The 23,474-nt window shown below is 43.5% G+C and overlaps 2 protein-coding genes across 4 annotated transcripts; both read left to right on the top strand.

The window, feature by feature from the left end:
* The first annotated feature begins 1,443 nt into the window (after window positions 1-1,443).
* Window positions 1,444-4,626, top strand: LOC109878357 (cytochrome b-c1 complex subunit 8-like). 2 transcript variants are annotated; one of them, XM_020470615.2, is made up of 3 exons: window positions 1,444-1,570; window positions 3,651-3,822; window positions 4,449-4,626. In XM_020470615.2, exons 2-3 carry the CDS (start codon window positions 3,669-3,671, stop codon window positions 4,541-4,543), a joined length of 249 nt encoding a protein of 82 aa, XP_020326204.1. In that variant the 5' UTR covers window positions 1,444-1,570; window positions 3,651-3,668; the 3' UTR covers window positions 4,544-4,626. The 2 variants fall into 2 exon arrangements, with proteins under 2 accessions (XP_020326204.1, XP_020326205.1); XM_020470616.1 differs by lacking the exon at window positions 1,444-1,570 and adding an exon at window positions 1,599-1,769.
* A 1,424-nt stretch (window positions 4,627-6,050) lies between these two features.
* LOC109878341 (heat shock 70 kDa protein 4-like) lies at window positions 6,051-23,280 on the top strand. Of its 2 annotated transcripts, none has more exons than XM_031797731.1 (19): window positions 6,051-6,456; window positions 7,056-7,113; window positions 7,483-7,623; window positions 7,868-7,990; window positions 8,140-8,239; window positions 8,370-8,503; window positions 8,754-8,998; window positions 10,307-10,392; window positions 10,520-10,671; window positions 10,935-11,041; window positions 11,266-11,399; window positions 11,738-11,940; window positions 12,216-12,314; window positions 12,582-12,737; window positions 16,160-16,285; window positions 17,797-17,904; window positions 19,230-19,349; window positions 21,112-21,273; window positions 22,214-23,280. In XM_031797731.1, the coding sequence occupies exons 1-19, from the start codon at window positions 6,350-6,352 to the stop codon at window positions 22,421-22,423; spliced, it is 2,571 nt and encodes an 856-aa protein (XP_031653591.1). In that variant the 5' UTR covers window positions 6,051-6,349; the 3' UTR covers window positions 22,424-23,280. The 2 variants fall into 2 exon arrangements, with proteins under 2 accessions (XP_031653591.1, XP_031653592.1); XM_031797732.1 differs by having other exon boundaries at window positions 6,053-6,456; window positions 10,307-10,383.
* Window positions 23,281-23,474: the final 194 nt, after the last annotated feature.

The following is a 23,474-nucleotide window of genomic DNA, read 5'->3' as shown; positions in this document are numbered from 1 at the left end:
GCTTGACAAAACTTTATCAGCTTGATTTTCTGCCTTGTGTGGGATCAGAAGTGCCATGCCCACAGGGGCACGTGTCCCCTCAGATTGGTCTGACTGCACTTGAGAAACTTTCAAAGTTCTTGCCATTTTCCAGATGGACTGACCTTCATGTCTTAAAGTAATGATGGGACTGTTGTTTCTCTTTGGCAGGAACAGCTCAAATAAGCATAGTATGGACTTGGTCTTTTACCAAATAGTGCTATCTTCTCTATACCCCCCCCCCCCCCAACCTTGTCACAACACAACTGATTGGCTCAAAGTGCATTAAGAAGAAAATAAATTCCACAAATGAACTTTTAACACAGCACATCTGTTAATTGAAATGCATTCCAGGTGACGACCTCAAGAGGGTGGAAAGCTGTCATCAAGGCAAAGGGTGGCTACTTTAAAAAATCTCAAATATAAAATATATTTTGATTTGTTTAACACTTTTTTTGGTTACTATGTGATTCCATATGTGTTATTTAATCGTTTTGATGTCTTCACTATTATTCTAGAATGTAGAAAATAGTAAAAATAAAGAAAAACTCTTGAATGAGTAGGTGTTCTGAAACTTTTGACCGGTACTGTAGATGAGTACCTTAGTCAGAAAATCCCAGGAGTGGTCAGTGCACGTCACCTGACCCGTATGGTAAATGAAAGGAAGGAGAAAAGCCTGTGGATATTATTGTTGTTTGAGGAGACGCTACCTGAATATGTGAAGCTTGGATATGTGAGGTATGCAGTGAGACCATCTGTGTCCCAAACCATTACAGTGTGGGAATTGTAAAGGATATGGTCATGTGTCAAATGTTTGCAGACAGGAGAACTATGATATTGAAGAATCTGTCAATGAAAATGTTACAACTGTGGTGGGGATCATACTCCAGACTTCCTTGAGTGCCTTGTTAGGGTAAAGGAGGTTGAGGTGTCAAGGATCAGATTTATCTCCTATGTGGAGACGGTGAAGAGAGTCGAAGGGGAAAGAGGAAACAGTGTTGAAGATATGGAGGTGGATGCATTGCAACCAGTTGATAGTATTTTAAATCAATCGGGTGATCTGGATACACTTGTGACGAAAGTGGATTTTGTGGTATTTATAGCTTTAGTGATTAATTGTTCAGTACAAGTGTCTAAGAAGTCAAAGAATCTGGATATATCTGCAGCCGAGAAGTTTTTGGGGCTGCAAAACTTCACGGCAGAAGCACTACAAGAACTTTTGTCGCAAGGAAATGTCCCGCCCTCACAGGAGGCTTCTGAGCCTGTGTTGGGATCTGATTAAAATAAAACATTTTTACAGAAAAGCAGGTTGATTTTGTTTGGTAGTTAGTATGATACTTTATTTTTACCCAAATTTTTTCAAATGTTTGGGATCCTTATTATCAACCCGCGCAGTAGTTGGCGGAATGCACATATAATTGTTGCGAACGCCGTTATACCATAGAAGAAAAGAACGGAAGTTACGTAAAAGCTTACTTCCGCTGGATGTTGAACCAAACCAGAGCAAAGACGTCATAATCCGCTATTAATCTGGGTTTTGAGAAGCAGTACGGTAAGAGATACTGAAAATTGAAGGTTTTGTGGTTAATTTTACAATTTGAATCACTTGTATACGTGTCATCTGTGTTTGTCTTGGGGATTTTACGAAATAAGAGTTTCGTGTCATTACACACATTTTAAATATTGGCGTGAATGTCAAGCAAGGTCTTCACGTTAGCAATGGATGTTAGCTACTGGCTAGCTTGTAGCAGGTTGGTCCCGTTTGCAATCACTTTTGTGCAATATTTTTCTAGGTAGCTAATTAGCTAGGTTGTATCGTCTTCATATTTTCTACTATCTGTCAGACACGAGTTTACGTGTTGTAATGTCACTGGCGAAATGACATGTCATCTAATGTTTGGTGTTGATGTTAATTTGGCTAACGCGTTAGTTAGCTATCAATCTACTTTAGCTCGTAACGTTAGTTAATGTAATGTTTGGTATCCAGTTATGCTTGGAAATAAAACGTAGGTATCACGTTCACATTTCTAATCCAGTCTACTGACAGTTACATTTTTACTAACAACCATAACTGTGTTCTTTTATAAATGTGATTACATGAAATGTCTATATTAGTCAGATTCCGACCCTATTCTTACTCAGAGCTGCACTGTGTTCGGACAGGCTTCCTGTTTAGGTTAAAACACTAAGGAGTCGGTACCGGATATGGCTCTGGAAACATACCTCAATCCAGGGATGAGAAATTGCGTTGTATTCAGAATTGTCCTATTATCCCAACACGTTTTAATAGCACTCCTTCAATATTCTCGGTGTAACAGTTGGAATAATGGGACAATACAACACCATTTCTCATCAATGAATTGAGGTACATTTTCAGAGCCATATCTCGCGCCAGCGCCGCTGTGTATTAATCTAAACCGAAAGCCTGTCTGACCCCAGTGCAACTGCAAGTAAGTGAAGGGTGGTAATATATTCTGACTACTATTGTGGAAAACTGGCTGGTTGTCAATTCTTAAGAGGGGGAAATGCACATTTGCCTGGCAACTCAAACTCCTTGCTCTGGGCCAAATGTTATGCCCACGGACCTTTAGTTTCTTCTCAATGAATCGGAGTACCGCCCTGACGATTTTCTAGAACGCAAACATTCTTACTGGGTAAAGCGGCTTCTTGAAAATTTGCCATTGACTTTAAAACTCTGATTGGTTCGCGAGGATCCAATCGTTGATGAATTGTTTTGTACAACATCTCACATTTTTACTTCACCACAAACTAGGACTGACCCCATTTTTAGTCGATTGTTTGGTCAATAGGCGGTTGGTCGAATGAGATTACTTTAGATGAGCAGTAGCAAAAAAAAAAATCATGGTATACAAGACACCTGAGTGGACCTGATACGCTGTGGGGATGGCACAGTCCATCAGTTTAAGACATGTGATAAAAAAATTGTATATGGTTATTACGTAAGAACAATGGTTTAACACTAATAAAAACAAACATATTTTCTAACAAATGTGCTTTCTCCCGTGTTGGATAGTGTTTGCTGTCTGTGGTTCTGAAACACATCAGCGCGCTGTTGAATTGGTGCCTTTTCCCAAACCATGTTGCGATGTGTAAAGTTAACCAGCATATTTCAGTGCAGGTAGCAGCAGGATGAGAACAGCCCTTGTCTTATTGTCTAAGAAAAGTGAGGAGAGAGGAAACCCCATCTTAATTCTATAATCAATAACCTTAAAAAGACAGTGACTGTGTGATGGACTAGCACCCCCCCCCCCCTCTCTCTCTCCCTGTTGCAGTGACCACCACAGAACATCGGTGCTATTTTAAGTGGTGCAATTCTGAGCCCGGCCCAGTATGATCAAATCAATTGCTGATCGGACTCCCTCTAGTCATTTTGTCTTAATTAATCAGGCTTAAAGCATCAGACAAGCTCAGTGCATTTAGTTGATTTGATTAAAACACATAGGATGTGTTAATGTATGGAGGAATACACATTACTTTTTTGGGGGGACTAATCAATTGTTCCAAAGAATGTGACTTTTGGTGGACCAGTATATTGTTGTGTGACGACTGCATTGCAACATCTAAACTACTGTACCCTTTTCCTCATCGATACTCCTACCTTGTCATTTCAGATAGTCTCTCTAGACACCATGGGTCGCCACTTTGGAGATTTGGCCAAGATCAGGCATGTGATCACCTACAGTCTGTCCCCCTTCGAGCAGCGGGCTTTCCCCAACTACTTCTCTAAAGGAATCCCCAACGTCTGGAGACGATTCACATCATCCGTCTTCAAAGTTGCTCCTCGTAAGTAATCCCAGAGTTTGGACTTTGGTTTCTGTGAAGAACCAGGCAGGATATTATTAGTTATCAAACATCTCCAGACAAATTCTGGATTTATTTCTGCTCTAGTCTTGATAAATATGGCCTCATAGCCCGATATTAGACCACTGATTAATTAATTAATAAGATGAGGTCTAAGGGCAGTCCATAGACACAACAATTGAGACGAGTCATGTTCCAAGGACTACCTGGTAGCAGCATGTCCGGTGTCCCAACCTACATCCATAATTTCTCTGGTTGGAGAATCACCATTTCCGTCTCTGGGCAGTGAACAAGAAACTATTATATCCAGTTTAGATGTTTAGTCTGTTTGCTGTAGTTGGATAGATGTGTAGAGCGCTTTTAGACTACTTTCATGCTTCTTAAAGCCATGTCCATTGTGACCTAGTCTACGAGAACGGTGCTCTGAGGCACACGGTAAAGACCTCTTTCGATACAATGTCTGTCTGCCTGTGTTAAAATCACTGACTCTTTGGATGTTTTTAAATGGCCTAACTCTACATTCATTGCTTCCTGTATCTTTCAGTGCCTCCCAAGCCACATCCCTGTTTTCAGTCGCTAACCGGTCTTCTCCTGTTCTTCTTTTCCAGCAATGATCTGCATGTACCTGACATACACCTGGGGAAACCATGTCCACTCAGAAGGAAAGAGGAAGGTTGCTGCAGACTATGAGAAGGAAGAGTGAAACCTTCCATCTTGCTGCTCTCTGTCTATCCCTGTTTAAACCTTCTCTGTATGTTTTGTCAATAAAGACAATATTTATCTGAATGTTTTTCCTATAAATTTGATACCACCTCACCTGTATATTTGAAATGAATGGTTTGCCATCTTTTGCGTGATGGGACACTGCAGAAAGATGTATAAATAAGAATGATCTGTCACTTAGTGTAAAGTTACAATGCAATATTACACAGCAATGAGGTTACTGCCCAATGTGATTTTACACAGGCTAACAGGTCTGTATAAAATACAGTATAGTATACTGTCTATACAGCAGGTAGTCTAGTGGTTAAAGCGTTGGGCCAGTAACAGAAAGGTTGCTGGATTGAATCCCAGAGCTGACAAGGTAAAAATCTTTACTCCTGCCCCTGAACAAGGCAGTTAACTCACTGTCCCCTGTTAGGCTGTCATTGTAAATTTTAAGGTTTGTTCTTAACTGACTTGCCTAGTTAAAAAAAAAGTTAAATGTAATTATTTTTAAGTAGTGGGCTAAGTCAGCCTATAACACCATAACCTTTCTAATAAGAATTTTAATATGCAAGAAACAAGTTTAATGTCATTATGGTTCTAGACTACGATAACACCTTTCAAGAATGATCATTGAGTATTTCCTGAGTTAAATTAACCATAAAATTATCTAATTCAATACATATTGTACCTTTGAATAATTAGTCACAAAAGGATCCAGAATGGTCCATATAATTAATCTATATGTGGACACACATTCATATTAGTGGATTTGGCTATTTCAGCTCGTTGCTGACAGGTGTATGAAGTCGCGCACAGCCATGCAAACTACAGACAAACATTGACAGAATGGCCTTCCTGAAATATGTCAGGAGAACACTACCTGCCCGAATGCATAGTGCCAACTAAAGTTTGGAGGAGGAATAATGGTCTGGGGCTGTTTTTCATGTTTCAGGCTAGGCCCCTTAGTTCCAGTGAAGGGAAACCTTAACTCTACAGCATACAATGACATTCTAGACTATTCTGTGCTTTCAACTTTGTAGCAACAGTTTGGGTAAGGCCCTTTTCTGTTTCAGCATGACAATTCCCCAGTGCACAAAGCAAGGTCCTTACAGAAATGGTTTGTTGAGATCGGTGTGGAAGAACTTGAATGGCCTTCACAGAGCCCTGACCTCAACCCCATCGAACACCTTTGGGATGAATTGGAAAGCAGACTGCGAGCCAGGCCTAATCGCCCAACGTCAGTGCCCAACCTCACTAATGCTCTTGTGGCTGAATGGAAGAAAGTCCCCACAACAATGTTCCAAAATCTAGTGGAAATCCTTCCCAGAAGAGTGGAGGCTGTTATAGCAGCAAAGGGGGGATGCAACTCCATATTAATGCCCAAGAGTTTGGAATGAAGTGATCGACGAGCACGTGTCCACATACTTTTGGTAATGTAGTCTAACATGAACATGCCGTTCTTGTGCTGGTCTCTGTAGACATCCGCGTTGCTTCCAACAATTTTCAAATGCTTTGGCCCTAGTGTCTGGTTTTCGAGACTTGTGCAATCATCATCATGGGACTTTTATACTGAAATCTATCATGTTGAGGTGTAGAAAGTGAGCTTGTTCGAAGGCATCAACGATTTGCCGGCAAGTAGCGCACTCAGTTGCATTTTCATGGAACTAGGGTGGGGATAATGAATTAAACCAGAACGTACATTCAGTTTGCGGTCTGGTCTGTCCTATTTAGGGAATTAACTGTAAGCCTACTTTGTGCTTTTCCATAGTATTATCTGTTTATTAAGTAACATTTTGCGAAGATGTCTGTGGTAGGATTCGACGTCGGGTTTCTGAACTGCTATGTTGCGGTAGCTAGAGCCGGAGGAATAGAAACTGTAGCCAATGAATACAGTGATCGATGTACACCGTAAGTGACACTTATATCTGTGTGGTTTATATGGTGTGTATTGTAATTTTGAACTAGTTTCTCCTAAAGTGATTGAGAAACTAGAGGGATTGGAACACATTTTGTGGCCTTGGCAGCAAGACGGACAAGGGAGGTGCGCCAGCCGGCTAACATTAGCCGAGCCGCGTTGCAACACAGCATGTTCATGTTATTGCTATCTAGAGAGATCCACCCATGACTTGTAAAAACGAGCAATCCTTCTACTCTTAGCTATTTGACCAATTAAACGTTACGCTATTTGACTTGTGATACCTTAATTTACATTCCCCACGTACCATCTTGAGTGTTTTCGAAAACAATGGGGGGGTCATTTGTTTTAATGAAGTATGAATGGACGCATGACTGAGAGGAGGCCTGCAATCTCTCGACATCAATGGACTTGTTCATAGGAATCATTTGTATACTGCTCTGTATTACTAGCCAGCTAAGAACACGCATTTAGATGGGCAATTTAATACTACTGTGTTTTTATCTTCGCTGGCGCTGTTATCTTATTACGGAAAGCCCGGTGAAAACTGACAAGCATTTTACTGATGTTTATTCCGCTGTCATTCTTTCAGAGCATGTGTGTCATTTGGACCACGGAATCGATCTATTGGTGCAGCTGCAAAAAGCCAGGTATGTTTTAATAGAGAACGCCCTCTACTTGATTATTTATTTGACTGGTGACACATTGAGGGTGTGAATCTTCTAGCAAGTTATATGGTTTTCTGCTTATGCATAGAAATAGGGATTTCATAACCAGGCCAATATTTGATTACCTGATGGAACTATTAAAAATATAATTATGCATTCATGTCCTCAAAGGACCCCAAATAAAACCACAGGGTCAATTTAGTCAGTCTTTTATATCTAAAGTATTTGATTTCGGGATTTAAGCTATTCCATAATTTTCATTAGGTATCACATCATTAAGTAACTTTTTAATGTGAGATAATTATTTATTTTGCATAATGCAGCATCATTTCCCTGCTAATCCCAAATCAGGTCGTCACAAACTGCAAGAACACAGTCCAAGGGTTCAAGAGATTTCATGGCCGGGCTTTTTCTGATCCGTACATCCAGCGTTTGAAATCCAGCCTTGTTTACGACTTAGCGCAGATGCCTTCGGGCACCACTGGCATCAAGGTAAGGAGAGATAACAGTGACGATTAGTTCTCCTTAAAAAGCTGGGGAATACATGAGTAGGCTTAATGGAGAGAGAGACTACTCATCATCCTTGTCTAATCTGTAATCAACATAGATATTGGTTTATCTATCTGTCTGTCTTTGTCGTATAATATTTTTACGTGTTATTCTGTATTGTACTCTACCTGTGTGAACCCCAAAAGCAATCATTTACGATGACAACTGGTGTCTGTGTGTCCTTTAGGTGATGTACATGGAGGAGGAGAAGGTGTTCAGCATTGAGCAGGTCACTGCCATGCTTCTGACCAAGATGAAGGAGACAGCTGAGCATGCACTGAAGAAACCTGTGGCTGACTGCGTGGTCTCTGTGAGTTTCAATCTGCAGCGTGCTAGTGTGCACTGGGCGCTACACTTTACTAGAAGGACCAGGAATTTGGTCACATGACTAAAAGACCGGATGTGGAAAAGCAATTTCTAGGCCTGCTGGCTAATCACAGCCTGTATCATCCTCCCCAGGTCCCCTGCTACTACACGGACGCTGAGAGGAGATCAGTGGTGGACGCAGCACAGATCGCTGGACTCAACTGTCTGAGGCTCATGAATGAGACAACCGCAGGTATAGAGAGAGCTGTGTTGACCCCTAACAGAGTTACTGTCACTATTTAACTCAACCACACCTTATTGTTTGATATTAAGGTGATTTGCTCTTTCATAATAAAGAATGATTATGCATATCTTCCGTCCAGTGGCGTTGGCGTATGGAATCTATAAGCAGGACCTCCCTGCTCCAGAGGAGAAGCCCAGGATTGTGGTGTTTGTAGACATTGGACACTCTGGATACCAGACCTCTGTCTGTGCCTTCAACAAGGGCAAGCTGAAGGTAGGTGTCTTTAATCAGGAGACAGAGGAGGCTATGGGGGTCATGCTGATTCTACAAAATAACAGTTTTTTTGAAAACTGAAGTGTCCACGTTGAATTTACAGACAACTTCAATAACCTTTTGGCTATTCAACAAAACAAGTGCTCTAGTGCCTAGAGTTGATCTGGCCAGGTCACATGGGCGCAGGAAAAATAATAATTCGTTTTTGCTCATATTCATGTGTTTTTAATATCATTTTCTTTTCCCTCAGGTTCTGGCGACGGCCTGCGATCCGGAGCTGGGCGGGAAGGACTTTGACGAGATGCTGGTGAGACACTTCTGTGAGGAGTTTGGGAAGAAGTACAAGCTGGACGTGAAGACCAAGCCCAGGGCTCTGGTCAGGCTCTACCAGGAGTGTGAGAAACTCAAGAAGCTGATGAGCGCTAACTCCTCAGACCTGCCCCTCAACATCGAGTGCTTTATGAACGACATTGATGTCTCTGGAAAACTCAACAGGTATAGTGTTTTGAGTCTATCAGATTGTTATCTCAACTGAACACCTCGGAATGCAAGGCCGTGGTCCTTGATATAAACAGGTCTTTCATGATCTATTAGAGGAGTCATTATTTTGGTCTGTGGTGCAATGACCACATGACGAAGTTGTGCTGAACAAAAATATAAATGCAACATGAAACAATTTCAAAGAGTTTAGCGACTTACGGTTCATAAGGAAATCAGTGAATTTAAATAAATTCATTAGGCCCTAATCAATGGATTTCACATGACTGGGAATACAGATATAGGTCTGTTGGTCACAGATACCTTAAAAGAAATGGGTCTCACAATGGGCCTCAGGATCTCATCACGGTATTTTTGTGCATGCAAATTGCTATCGATGAAATACAATTGTGTTCATTGTCCATAGTTTATGCCTACCCATACCATAACCCCACCGCCACCATGGGGCACTCTGTTCAGTGCGTTGACATCAGCAAACCGCTCGCCCACACGACGTCATACACACGGTCTGCGGTTGTGAGGCCGGTTGGTTGTACTGACAAATTCTCTAAAACGACGTTGGAGGTGGCTTATGGTAGAGATATGAACATTCAATTCTTTGGCAACAGTTCTGATGAACATTCCTGCAGTCAGCATGCCAATTGCACGCTCCCCAAAAACATGAGACATCTGTGGCGTTGTTGTGACACATCTGCACATTTTAGATTGGCCTTTAATTGTCCCCAGCATAAGGTGCACCTGTGTCATGATCATGCCATTTATTAAGCTTCTTGATATGCCACACCTGTCAGGTGGATAGATTATCTCGGCAAAGGAGAAATGCTCACTAACAGGGATGAAACCAATTTGTGCCATAAATTTGAGAGAAATAAGCGTTTTGTGCATATGGAACATTTCATGGATCTTCTACACTTGTTGCATTTTATACTGTTGTTCAGTGTATTATTGTAAGTATAGTGACACCATAGAACGCATGGTGGTCCTTGACATCTGGTAGTTTTATCAGAGAAATTGCATGTTGATGATGCATACACATATGTAGGATCTTATTTGACCAGTTTCTCACAGCAGGAAAATAATCTTGCAGCAACATTTATAATTAATGGACATTTTGGCAGGGTTTGATAGATTTTTTATTTATTTAGGGGAAATCAAGTGTGACATTTTTAGGTGAAAATTCCAAACTCTTTAGGAGCCTTTTTAAACCTTTTATACACTACACGTTTGCATTTCCTTCTGTGCAAGAAGTTGCAACAACAGGGTGATCAAATTAAGGTCCTACATCTGCATGTGTATTTTCTCTAGGGTTCAGTTTGAGGAGATGTGTGCTGACGTTCTGGGCAGAGTGGAGGCACCACTGCACAACCTGATGGAGCAAGCCAGTGAGTATCGTAGGTTTGCATATAGCATTACAATTGAGCATTATCTGTGTAGGCATTGAGTATTGTCTTTATAGTTTTGAGTTATGTCAGTGACTGTCAGTTCTGATTGGTGCCTTCCTGATTCCTGTCCAATCAGAACTGAAGAAGGAGGACATCTATGCGGTGGAAATAGTGGGCGGGGCATCCCGTATCCCGTCTGTCAAAGAGAGGATCAGTAGATTCTTTGGGAAGGAGCTGAGCACCACCCTGAATGCTGATGAGGCCGTGGCCAGAGGATGTGCCCTGCAGGTCTGATGATCTCTCTGTTTCCCCACTCCTGACCTTAAAATGACCTTTTGGACTTCAAGGATTTACTCAGCAAATTAGAAAAGGAAACTTAGCCTCCAAACGCTTCTGCTACTATACTATGTAGTAATGATCGGGATTACAACGTTTATAGATATCATTCTTACCAGTAAGACCTAATTCATTGTTGTTGATTTCTATTGGAGTATGGTGATGGAATAATGGTTTGCCTCGCTGCTAAGAATATCCCCTGTCTGCCTCCTCAGTGTGCAATCCTGTCCCCTGCATTCAAAGTGCGGGAGTTCTCCACCACAGACGCAGTTGCTTACCCAATCTCTCTGAAATGGAACTCTGCTGCAGAGGAAGGCTTGAGGTAAACTACAATACCTATCTGGATTTATTATCTCCTTGATTTATAGATTATTTTTTTGTGTCATAGCTTCATTGTAGTTATTTTACTGCTAGTAAACTAGACTGTTATGCATGTTGTCCATTGTAGTTATTTTACTGCTAGTAAACTAGACTGTTATGCATGTTGTCCATTGTAGTTATTTTACTGCTAGTAAACTAGACTGTTATGTGTGTTGTCCATTGTAGCGATTGCGAGGTATTCCCAAAGAACCATGCTGCACCCTTCTCCAAAGTGTTGACTTTCTACCGGAGGGAGCCTTTCTCTCTGGAAGCCTACTACAACACCCCCAACGAGCTGCCGTACCCCGACCCCACCATAGGTATGAACACGGCGTTGACTCCACTATGAACAACGCTCCTGTGGGTCCTTTTCTGTCTGCCAACAATATCTTCTATAGAAACGTAGTCAGTTATGCATCATAGCAGCAATGGCCTGTTGACTACAGTTTGCAGTATGAAGCTTATCATTGACTTGCCCATTGATTTTTGTATCCATTTTTTGTTGTTGTTTATAACTGTTTTTGTCAAGTGTCAGTAATGTAAGTTTCCCCCTAAGGGGACAATACATTATAGCCCAGTTTGTCATCAGCATTTCCTGTCACATGTACCTGACTATGTGCCATTACCACCTTTTTATTTCCTGTGTCCTCTCCTATAGGTCAGTTTGTGATCCAGAAGGTGGTGCCCCAGGCGTCTGGGGAGAGCTCCAAGGTCAAGGTGAAGGTGAGGGTCAACATCCACGGCATCTTCAGCGTCTCCTCAGCCTCACTGGTGGAGGTCCAGAAGACCGAGGAAGGAGAGGAGCCCATGGACACAGAACAGCAGGCAACACCAGAGAAAGAGGAAGAGAAGGAGGAAGAGGTGATTGTTAACAAACATATTCATTCATATTTTAGGTCGCTTTAAAAACAAAAAAACAAAAACAAAGTGTCTTATTCAATATTCACTACACAGACAATTACAATGAACTTTCCAATGAAAGCTAGGCCTACAAATGCGCTATTAAACCACTCAACCTTTTGGAAGAGGGGATTCAGTTAGATATAGTAGTGTATTTTGATGGCATTGCTATCTGGAAGTGTGTCTGTCCAATCATTGGGCAGAGATGTGGCGTTAATGAAGTGACCTCTCTGCAGGGCAACATGCAGACTGACCAGGATGAGACCAAGGCCCAAGGAGATGGACAGAAAGAGGCAGAGGAGGAGAAGACGCCGCCGGAGAATGAGGAGATGGAGGTTATATTGAATTTGACACATTTGACATCTATATTCGTAACGTTTATGGTAGCATGCTGCACTTTCTGTCCCGGAGGACTGCAGTTTGTACAGACTTAAGACAAAAGCAAGTAGCCTGGTCCCAGGTCAGTTTGTGTTGTCTTGCCAACGACCAGCTGACCAGACAGAACAAACCCATCTCGGGGGAGGCTGAAAAACGCTCACCGGGAGTGAAGGCCACTACTTTATGGATATTTAGTCTTAATGAGGCTGTTTCTCTCTCCCCAGACCTCCCCAGAGGAGAGTAAGACAGAGAAGAAGTCTGAACAGCCTCCCCAGGCCAAGAAGCCCAAAGTCAAGACAAAAGTCTTGGAGCTTCCCATCGAGAACAGCCCTCAGTGGGAGCTGGCCGTCGACATGCTCAACCTCTTTGTAGAAAATGAGGTAATTCAACCGGACATCGCTGGATAGTTTTTTTTTTTTCAGCTGTTGTGTTTCTTCCTACTGCTATCCTCTTACTGCTATCCTCTCTTACTGCTATCCTCTCTTACTGCTATCCTCTTACTGCTATCCTCTCTTACTGCTATCCTCTCTTACTGCTATCCTCTCTTACTGCTATCCTCTCTTACTGCTATCCTCTTACTGCTGTCCTCTTACTGCTATCCTCTCTTACTGCTATCCTCTCTTACTGCTATCCTCTCTTACTGCTGTCCTCTCTTACTGCTATCCTCTCTTACTGCTATCCTCTCTTACTGCTATCCTCTCTTACTGCTATCCTCTCTTACTGCTATCCTCTCTTACTGCTGTCCTCTCTTACTGCTATCCTCTCTTACTGCTATCCTCTCTTACTGCTGTCCTCTCTTACTGCTATCCTCTCTTACTGCTATCCTCTCTTACTGCTATCCTCTCTTACTGCTGTCCTCTCTTACTGCTATCCTCTCTTACTGCTATCCTCTCTTACTGCTGTCCTCTCTTACTGCTATCCTCTCTTACTGCTATCCTCTCTTACTGCTGTCCTCTCTTACTGCTATCCTCTCTTACTGCTGTCCTCTCTACTGCTATCCTCTCTTACTGCTATCCTCTCTTACTGCTGTCCTCTCTTACTGCTATCCTCTCTTACTGCTGTCCTCTCTTACTGCTATCCTCTCTTACTGCTATCCTCTCTTACTGCTGTCCTCTCTTACTGCTATCCTCTCTTACTGCTATCCTCTCTTACTGCTATCCTCTCTTACTGCTATCCTCTCTTACTGCTGTCCTCTCTTACTGCTATCCTCTCTTACTGCTATCCTCTCTTACTGCTATCCTCTTACTGCTATCCTCTCTTACTGCTATCCTCTCTTACTGCTATCCTCTCTTACTGCTATCCTCTCTTACTGCTATCCTCTCTTACTGCTGTCCTCTCTTACTGCTATCCTCTCTTACTGCTATCCTCTCTTACTGCTATCCTCTTACTGCTATCCTCTCTTACTGCTATCCTCTCTTACTGCTATCCTCTCTTACTGCTATCCTCTCTTACTGCTATCCTCTCTTACTGTCTGTCCTCTCTTACTGCTATCCTCTTACTGCTATCCTCTCTTACTGCTATCCTCTTACTGCTATCCTCTCTTACTGCTATCCTCTCTTACTGCTGTCCTCTCTTACTGCTATCCTCTCTTACTGCTATCCTCTCTTACTGCTATCCTCTTACTGCTATCCTCTCTTACTGCTATCCTCTCTTACTGCTATCCTCTCTTACTGCTATCCTCTCTTACTGCTATCCTCTCTTACTGCTATCCTCTCTTACTGCTATCCTCTTACTTGCTATCCTCTCTTACTGCTATCCTCTCTTACTGCTATCCTCTCTTACTGCTATCCTCTCTTACTGCTATCCTCTCTTACTGCTATCCTCTCTTACTGCTATCCTCTCTTACTGCTGTCCTCTCTTACTGCTATCCTCTCTTACTGCTATCCTCTCTTACTGCTATCCTCTTACTGCTATCCTCTTACTGCTATCCTCTCTTACTGCTATCCTCTCTTACTGCTATCCTCTCTTACTGCTATCCTCTCTTACTGCTATCCTCTCTTACTGCTATCCTCTCTTACTGCTATCCTCTCTTACTGCTATCCTCTTACTGCTATCCTCTTACTGCTATCCTCTTACTGCTATCCTCTTACTGCTATCCTCTTACTGCTATCCTCTTACTGCTATCCTCTCTTACTGCTATCCTCTCTTACTGCTATCCTCTCTTACTGCTATCCTCTCTTACTGCTATCCTCTCTTACTGCTATCCTCTCTTACTGCTATCCTCTCTTACTGCTATCCTCTTCTTACTGCTATCCCTCTCTTACTGCTATCCTCTCTTACTGCTGTCCTCTCTTACTGCTATCCTCTTACTGCTATCCTCTTACTGCTATCCTATCTTACTGCTATCCTCTCTTACTGCTATCCTCTTACTGCTATCCTCTCTTACTGCTATCCTCTCTACTGCTGTCCTCTCTTACTGCTGTCCTCTCTTACTGCTATCCTCTTACTGCTATCCTCTTACTGCTATCCTCTTACTGCTATCCTCTTACTGCTATCCTCTTACTGCTGTCCTCTCTTACTGCTGTCCTCTCTTACTGCTATCCTCTCTTACTGCTATCCTCTTACTGCTATCCTCTTACTGCTATCCTCTCTTACTGCTATCCTCTCTTACTGCTATCCTCTCTTACTGCTATCCTCTCTTACTGCTATCCTCTTACTGCTATCCTCTCTTACTGCTATCCTCTCTTACTGCTATCCTCTCTTACTGCTATCCTCTCTTACTGCTATCCTCTTACTGCTATCCTCTCTTACTGCTATCCTCTCTTACTGCTGTCCTCTCTTACTGCTATCCTCTCTTACTGCTATCCTCTCTTACTGCTATCCTCTTACTGCTATCCTCTCTTACTGCTATCCTCTCTTACTGCTGTCCTCTCTTACTGCTATCCTCTCTTACTGCTATCCTCTCTTACTGCTATCCTCTCTTACTGCTATCCTCTCTTACTGCTATCCTCTCTTACTGCTATCCTCTTACTGCTATCCTCTTACTGCTATCCTCTTACTGCTATCCTCTTACTGCTATCCTCTTACTGCTATCCTCTTACTGCTATCCTCTTACTGCTATCCTCTCTTACTGCTATCCTCTCTTACTGCTATCCTCTCTTACTGCTATCCTCTCTTACTGCTATCCTCTCTTACTGCTATCCTCTCTTACTGCTATCCTCTCTTACTGCTATCCTCTCTTACTGCTGTCCTCTCTTACTGCTATCCTCTTACTGCTATCCTCTTACTGCTATCCTATCTTACTGCTATCCTCTCTTACTGCTATCCTCTCTTACTGCTATCCTCTCTTACTGCTATCCTCTCTTACTGCTATCCTCTCTTACTGCTGTCCTCTCTTACTGCTGTCCTCTCTTACTGCTATCCTCTTACTGCTATCCTCTTACTGCTGTCCTCTCTTAATGCTATCCTCTCTTACTGCTATCCTCTCTTACTGCTGTCCTCTCTTACTGCTGTCCTCTCTTACTGCTGTCCTCTCTTACTGCTGTCCTCTCTTACTGCTATCCTCTTACTGCTGTCCTCTCTTAATGCTATCCTCTCTTACTGCTGTCCTCTCTTACTGCTGTCCTCTCTTACTGCTGTCCTCTCTTACTGCTGTCCTCTCTTACTGCTGTCCTCTCTTACTGCTGTCCTCTCTTACTGCTGTCCTCTCTTACTGCTGTCCTCTCTTTGTTATCTGTCTGTTCTGTATTCTTCCGGCTGTTTCTATATACTTGTATTTGACATGTTTCTCTCTGTTTTGAGTCGTGCTTAAAGAGTGTTCTGTGGTAACTGGAAGTGGTTGATTTTTGTCTGGTTTCAACAGGGTAAAATGATCATGCAGGACAAGCTGGAGAAGGAGAGGAACGACGCTAAGAACTACGTGGAGGAGTATGTGTACGACATGAGGGACAAACTTCACGGCAGGTTGGAGAAATTTGTCAGTGAAGCTGTGAGTACTGTGTCTGACATTAGCTGCCCATGAAACACCCAGCAGGTTTCTTAAAGGGATACTTTGGGACTTGGTCAATGAAGCCTTTTAACTACTTCCCTACACTCAGATGAACTCATGGAAGTAGATACATGACTTCTTTGCCAAAATCCTGAAGTATCCCATTAGCAACAAGATATATAAAGGACTTTATAATACTGTTTATCAGAATTGTATTCTTTGTAATATGTTTAAATGTCATCCATTGCGTACTGTATGTTAATAACAGTATGTTGAATTTGATTGTTGTAGGATGGGATACCCTGTCCTTAACTGAATGTTAATGCCTGTGTTTTGACTGTGTTTTGGCTGTGGTGTAGGATGGGATACCCTGTCCTTAACTGAATGTTAATGCCTGTGTTTTGACTGTGGTGTAGGATGGGATACCCTGTCCTTAACTGAATGTTAATGCCTGTGTTTTGACTGTGTTTTGGCTGTGGTGTAGGATGGGATACCCTGTCCTTAACTGAATGTTAATGCCTGTGTTTTGACTGTGGTGTAGGATGGGATACCCTGTCCTTAACTGAATGTTAATGCCTGTGTTTTGACTGTGGTGTAGGATGGGATACCCTGTCCTTAACTGAATGTTAATGCCTGTGTTTTGACTGTGGTGTAGGATGGGATACCCTGTCCTTAACTGAATGTTAATGCCTGTGTTTTGACTGTGGTGTAGGATGGGATACCCTGTCCTTAACTGAATGTTAATGCCTGTGTTTTGACTGTGGTGTAGGATGGGATACCCTGTCCTTAACTGAATGTTAATGCCTGTGTTTTGACTGTGGTGTAGGATGGGATACCCTGTCCTTAACTGAATGTTAATGCCTGTGTTTTGACTGTGGTGTAGGATGGGATACCCTGTCCTTAACTGAATGTTAATGCCTGTGTTTTGACTGTGGTGTAGGATGGGATACCCTGTCCTTAACTGAATGTTAATGCCTGTGTTTTGACTGTGGTGTAGGATGGGATACCCTGTCCTTAACTGAATGTTAATGCCTGTGTTTTGACTGTGGTGTAGGATGGGATACCCTGTCCTTAACTGAATGTTAATGCCTGTGTTTTGACTGTGGTGTAGGATGGGATACCCTGTCCTTAACTGAATGTTAATGCCTGTGTTTTGACTGTGGTGTAGGATGGGATACCCTGTCCTTAACTGAATGTTAATGCCTGTGTTTTGACTGTGGTGTAGGATGGGATACCCTGTCCTTAACTGAATGTTAATGCCTGTGTTTTGGCTGTGGTGTAGGATCGGGATACCCTGTCCTTAACTGAATGTTAATGCCTGTGTTTTGACTGTGGTGTAGGATGGGATACCCTGTCCTTAACTGAATGTTAATGCCTGTGTTTTGACTGTGGTGTAGGATGGGATACCCTGTCCTTAACTGAATGTTAATGCCTGTGTTTTGACTGTGGTGTAGGATGGGATACCCTGTCCTTAACTGAATGTTAATGCCTGTGTTTTGACTGTGGTGTAGGATCGGGATATCCTGTCTTTACAACTAGAGGACACAGAGAACTGGCTGTATGAAGACGGAGAGGACCAACCTAAACAACAGTACATCGACAAACTGTCCGTGCTGAAGGTAAAGCTTAGTGTTATACACTTTCACTGTGGTACAGTCTCCCACACCCTAATTAGTCCCAGGTAATGTTTTATGTATTATAGCCACACCAGCATGCATTGTTTGAAGCTCAGTGTTAAATTAAAATCTCCCTAACATCATATCTAAGCCAGTATGACACCGACGTTGATGACAAATCAACTTGATTGGAGGTACACAACACACTCCCTTGCCTCTCGCCATGAGCCGTCCGGGCCGTTACCAAGAACCACATACCAGATTTTTTTACAGGGTCGTTAGCAATTGAGTTTTCAGAGTATTTTCTGCGCCTACCTAGCTCAAATCCTAGACGTCCGATAACCACTAGGTTCCCTGCCGCCCGTTTTAAGAGTGTTGTACTAGTAACCGGAAGGTTGCAAGATCGAATCCCCGAGCTGACGAGGTAAAAAATCTGTCGTTCTGCCCCTGAACAAGGCAGTTAACCCACTGTTCCTAAGCTGTCATTGAAAATAAGAATTTGTTCTTAACTGACTTGTAAATTAAAAAAACGAGACTATAGCGTCCGTAAAGTGAACATTGGACTTAAAATAATGTCTGATTGACTTAAGTTTGACGGTGCAACAGTTTTTATTACATAATGTATCGCTCTCTCGTGAACATTTCCGTGCATTAATAACCAACGATGTGCTACCTTTTTTTGTTGTTGTAACATTTCTGACAATGCTAACATTTCCAGCCGAGTTCTATCTAACAAGGTTGAGCAACTCTGTTGCTCGGCAACAACCCAGCTGCTGCTGCCTGCAACAGGCTGCCAGTCATAAGAAGTGGCTAAGAACAAAACTAGGCTACTGTAGATAACTAGTTATATGGTGGTATTTAAGCTGAGGTTAAATAACAAATGCAAACATATATATTTTCATTAGCTCGGTAGCTAGCCAACGTTACCTACTCTGTTTTTACAATGTTTGAATGCTAAGCAATCGGCAAACACATTGTTTGAAGTACAATATACCAACATAGCTACTGTAGTAGGTCAAATCTGTGTGCTGGAAAGCCTTGGTAGAGCGTGGGTGGAGTAGGCACTGTGCTCATGTGAAATGTCCTTTTTCGGCTTCAGACCAATGACTACTTCGTTTTTAATTGTCATGATGAGTTAAAGTCCTGCCAAGTCAATTTTGTGTTCCGCAAATGTCTGTTATATTTCGACAATTAGATGAAAGTAGCATCACCAAAGTTTATAAAAAGGTGTTTAATTGCTATGAAAATGACTAGTTTCCTCCTCATTCTAGTTCAAACCGGTTGGATTATCTAGTGTTTCTGATGTAAGTGTTGTCTGCTGTCTCCAGAAACTGGGCCAGCCTATCCAGGAGAGGTACATGGAGTCTGAGGAAAGACCCAGAGCCTTCGATGACATGGGGAAACAGATCCAGATGTACATGAAGATCGTTGAAGCTTATAAAACCAAGGTACCGCTGCCCCAATACACCCAGGGCACCGCTGCCCCAGTACACCCAGGGCACCGCTGCCCCAGTACACCCAGAGCACCGCTGCCCCAGTACACCCAGGGTACCGCTGCCCCAGTACACCCAGGGTACCGCTGCCCCAGTACACCCAGGGTACCGCTGCCCCAGTACACCCAGGGTACCGCTGCCCCAGTACACCCAGGGTACCGCTGCCCCAGTACACCCAGGGTACCGCTGCCCCAGTACACCCAGGGTACCGCTGCCCCAGTACACCCAGGGTACCGCTGCCCCAGTACACCCAGGGTACCGCTGCCCCAGTACACCCAGGGCACCGCTGCCCCAATACACCCTGGGTACCGCTGCCCCAGTACACCCAGGGCACCAATACACCCAGAGTACTGCTGCCCCAATACACCCAGGGCCCTTATACACCCAGGGTACCGCTGCCCCAGTACACCCAGGGTACCGCTGCCCCAGTACACCCAGGGTACCGCTGCCCCAGTACACCCAGGGTACCGCTGCCCCAGTACACCCAGGGTACCGCTGCCCCAGTACACCCAGGGTACCGCTGCCCCAGTACACCCAGGGTACCGCTGCCCCAGTACACCCAGGGTACCGCTGCCCCAGTACACCCAGGGTACCGCTGCCCCAGTACACCCAGGGCACCGCTGCCCCAGTACACCCAGGGTACCGCTGCCCCAGTACACCCAGGGTACCGCTGCCCCAGTACACCCAGGGCACCAATACACCCAGGGTACTGCTGCCCCAATACACCCAGGGCCCTTATACACCCAGGGTACCGCTGCCCCAGAGGTATAGAAGTAATGACACATTGGACTCATAATGCTCCATAGAAATACAACAATCATTCTTAAACTATTGCAAATATCAGAAGTTGACAATGGTTGCATTTCAGGAATGACCAAATGTGTATTGTATTGTGCTGCTAAATGGACGTAATATACATTATTATTTTGGGGCGACAGGGAGCCTAGTGGTTAGAGCGTTGGACTAGTAACCGAAAAGTTGCTAGATTGAATCCCCGAGCTGACAAGGTAAAAATCTTATTGGAACACAATCGAACATTTCTGCAGAGACCTGAAAATAGCTGTGCAGCGACGCTCCCCATCCAACATGACAGAGCTTGAGAGGATCTGTAGAGAAGAATGGGAGAAACTCCCCTAAATACAGGTGTGCCAAACTTGTAGCGTCATACCCAAGAAGACTCAAGGCTGAAATCCCTGCCAAAGGTGCTTCAACAAAGTCCTGAGTAAAGGGTTTGAATACTTATGTAAATGTGATATTTCTGTTCATTTTTATTTATACATTTCCCCATAAACAATTTATTTGATTTGTTATAATGGGGTATTGTGTGTAGGTTGATAAGGGACATTTAAATGTTATTTTATTTTAGAATAAGGCTGTAATGTAACAAAATGTGAAAGCGGGTCTGAATAGTTTCTGAATGCTCTGTATATCCACAGCCTTGCGAGACAGTTTGATCTTTTCAGATTACATAAATTATTATTAAATGGTCTGAGTACTTATGTAAATGTGATTCTTTTATTTATACATTTGCAAAAAATGTCTTCACCTGTTTTTTGCTTTGTCGTTATGGGGTGTTGTGTGTAAATTGATGAGGGGGAAAATCCATTTTACAATAAGGCTGTAACTTTACAAAATGTGGAATGAATCAAATGGTCTGAATACTTTCCGAATGCACTGTATATTACCCGGTTCCTTTGCTTGTCTTTCCATTCCCCAGGAGGAGCAGTATGACCATCTGGACCAGGAAGAGATCAACAAGGTGGATAAGATGGTGAACGAAGCCATGATCTGGCTGAACAGCAAGATGAACCAGCAGAGTAAACTGAGTTTGACTGTGGAGCCTGCTGTTAGAGTCCGAGAGATACAGGACAAGACTAAGGTGGGACTAACTACCTACAGTACTGGTAACTTACAACTAACTACAGTACTGCTAACAATTCCTTTACCACTGGCTATCTGCAGTAGCGCTGGAGAAAGTAGATCCACTGTAGATTATTTCACATTGAAAATCACAGTAGCAGTAGCGCTGGCTGGCTAACTGCAGCGGCGCTGGCTGGCTAACTGCAGCGGCGCTGGCTGGCTAACTGCAGCGGCGCTGGCTGGCTAACTGCAGCGGCGCTGGCTGGCTAACTGCAGCGGCGCTGGCTGGCTAACTGCAGCGGCGCTGGCTGGCTAACTGCAGCGGCGCTGGCTGGCTAACTGCAGCGGCGCTGGCTGGCTAACTGCAGCGGCGCTGGCTAATTGCTAATACTCTTAGTCAGAGAGATACAGGTTAGAACAGCTACAGTACTAACTGTTAGATGTTTTTTGATATTCTAACAAAAATATAAATTTGCGGTTACTGCTTATGAATTCAACATTGGTGTGTTATGAAGTCCTTATGTAGGAATCCTTCTAGTGAAGTGTTACCCAACCTTACAACCAAGCTACAGTATACTGTCAATATTGCCTTTTGATCATGAATATCATTCTACTGCTGTAATACTGCATGCCGGCATTCTGCTTATCCAACTTAACACTGCTTGTGTAAAAGTATAGACTTTACGTCTGTCCCCTCGCCCCGACTTGGGCGCGAACCAGGGACGCTCTGCACACATCAATCAACAGTCACCCTCGAAGCATCGTTACCCATCGCTCCACAAAAGCCACGGCCCTCACAGAGCAAGGGGGAACCACTACTTCAAGGGCTCAGAGCGAGTGACGTCACCGATTGAAATGCTACCAGCGCGCACCACCGCTAGCTAGCTAGCCATTTCACATCGGCTACACTTGCACAGTTATTTGTAACTTTCACTCTTCCTACTATTTCCTCTCAATAGGAGCTGTACTCTTCCTGCAACCCCATCGTGACCAAGCCCAAGCCCAAGGTGGAGCTGCCTAAAGACAACAAGGCAGGGGAGCAGAATGGACCAGTCAACGGCCAGGAGAAAGCCCCAGCAGAGGGCACCGAGAAGGGGACCGCCGACAGCACAAGCAACCCCCCCTCCACGGAATCCACGGAACCTAGACCTGACATGGACCTTGACTAAGCGGACACAGACAGCAACCAGTGTCTCATCTCCCAGGGGTTGTGTCTCATCTGAAAAGTGTCTCCTTTCATGTTTCCTTGTCACCTTCCCCTTTCAGACCTGATAGGACTGGATAGATGAGTTCAACTAAGCATTATGGGGGGGGGGGGGACAACCTCTACCTGAATGGTCTACCAAAAGGCATGCTGGGTATATTAACTACAGTACTGTAGCACATTGCTCATGTCTTATCTATCTTGTCAGATCCGTTGAGATAAGGAAGGAATCAACCTAGGCAGCAAGGGAAGGAGGCAAGGTGATGTGATTGAGACGCAGCCCAGAGCTACTAGTGGAGTGTCAACTATTTTGGCTTCGTCTGAAATGGCTCCCTATTTACTATATAGTGCACTACGTTTGACCAGTGTCCATATGGCCCCGGTCAAAAGTAGTGCACTATATAGGGAATAGGGTGCCATTTGGCCCTGGTCAAAAGTAGTGCACTATGTAGGAAATAGGGTGCCATTTCAGATGTTGCCATTCACTCCACTCCACATGTCAGTGCAGGCGGCATACTGTAATTTCGGCACATTTACCCCTAGTACCTGATGAAAATGATGGTGTGTTTCTGCTGCCAATAGCATGCCCATTATTTTATTGCTGATTATAAAATGTAAAGAAGCCAACTGCAATAAGCCTGTTACGATGAGCGCTGCATGATGGTGTTTCTGTTGTGTGCTCTCTAACTGTTCCGGGTCATTGTTGCAATTTGGTTTTAATAAAGTTATTGAAAATTGCTTCATGTAGCCCTTATTTGAGCATTTTAGAGGAATGCCGTTTCGTTCTCAGGCTATATTTTGACAAGCCCAAAGGCCGGCAGATGGCGATATTGAGTCGTTTCAATATCGCCATCTACCGGGTTGGCCTATATTTGGACGATGTATGGATATCTAGAGAATTCTTTTTTTCTCCCCCCTGATTTCTTAAACGTTACCAATGCATAAACGCAATGAAAAAGGTTTCACTCATCTGTCAAACAATGACTGCATTTACTCAGTATAATACGCTACTTTAA

This window comes from Oncorhynchus kisutch, linkage group LG19 (assembly GCF_002021735.2).
Source record: "Oncorhynchus kisutch isolate 150728-3 linkage group LG19, Okis_V2, whole genome shotgun sequence".
Classification (NCBI taxonomy): Eukaryota; Metazoa; Chordata; class Actinopteri; order Salmoniformes; family Salmonidae; genus Oncorhynchus; species Oncorhynchus kisutch.
The sequence above is the reverse complement of the archived record's forward strand: the minus strand, read 5'-3'. Positions and strand labels throughout refer to the sequence as shown.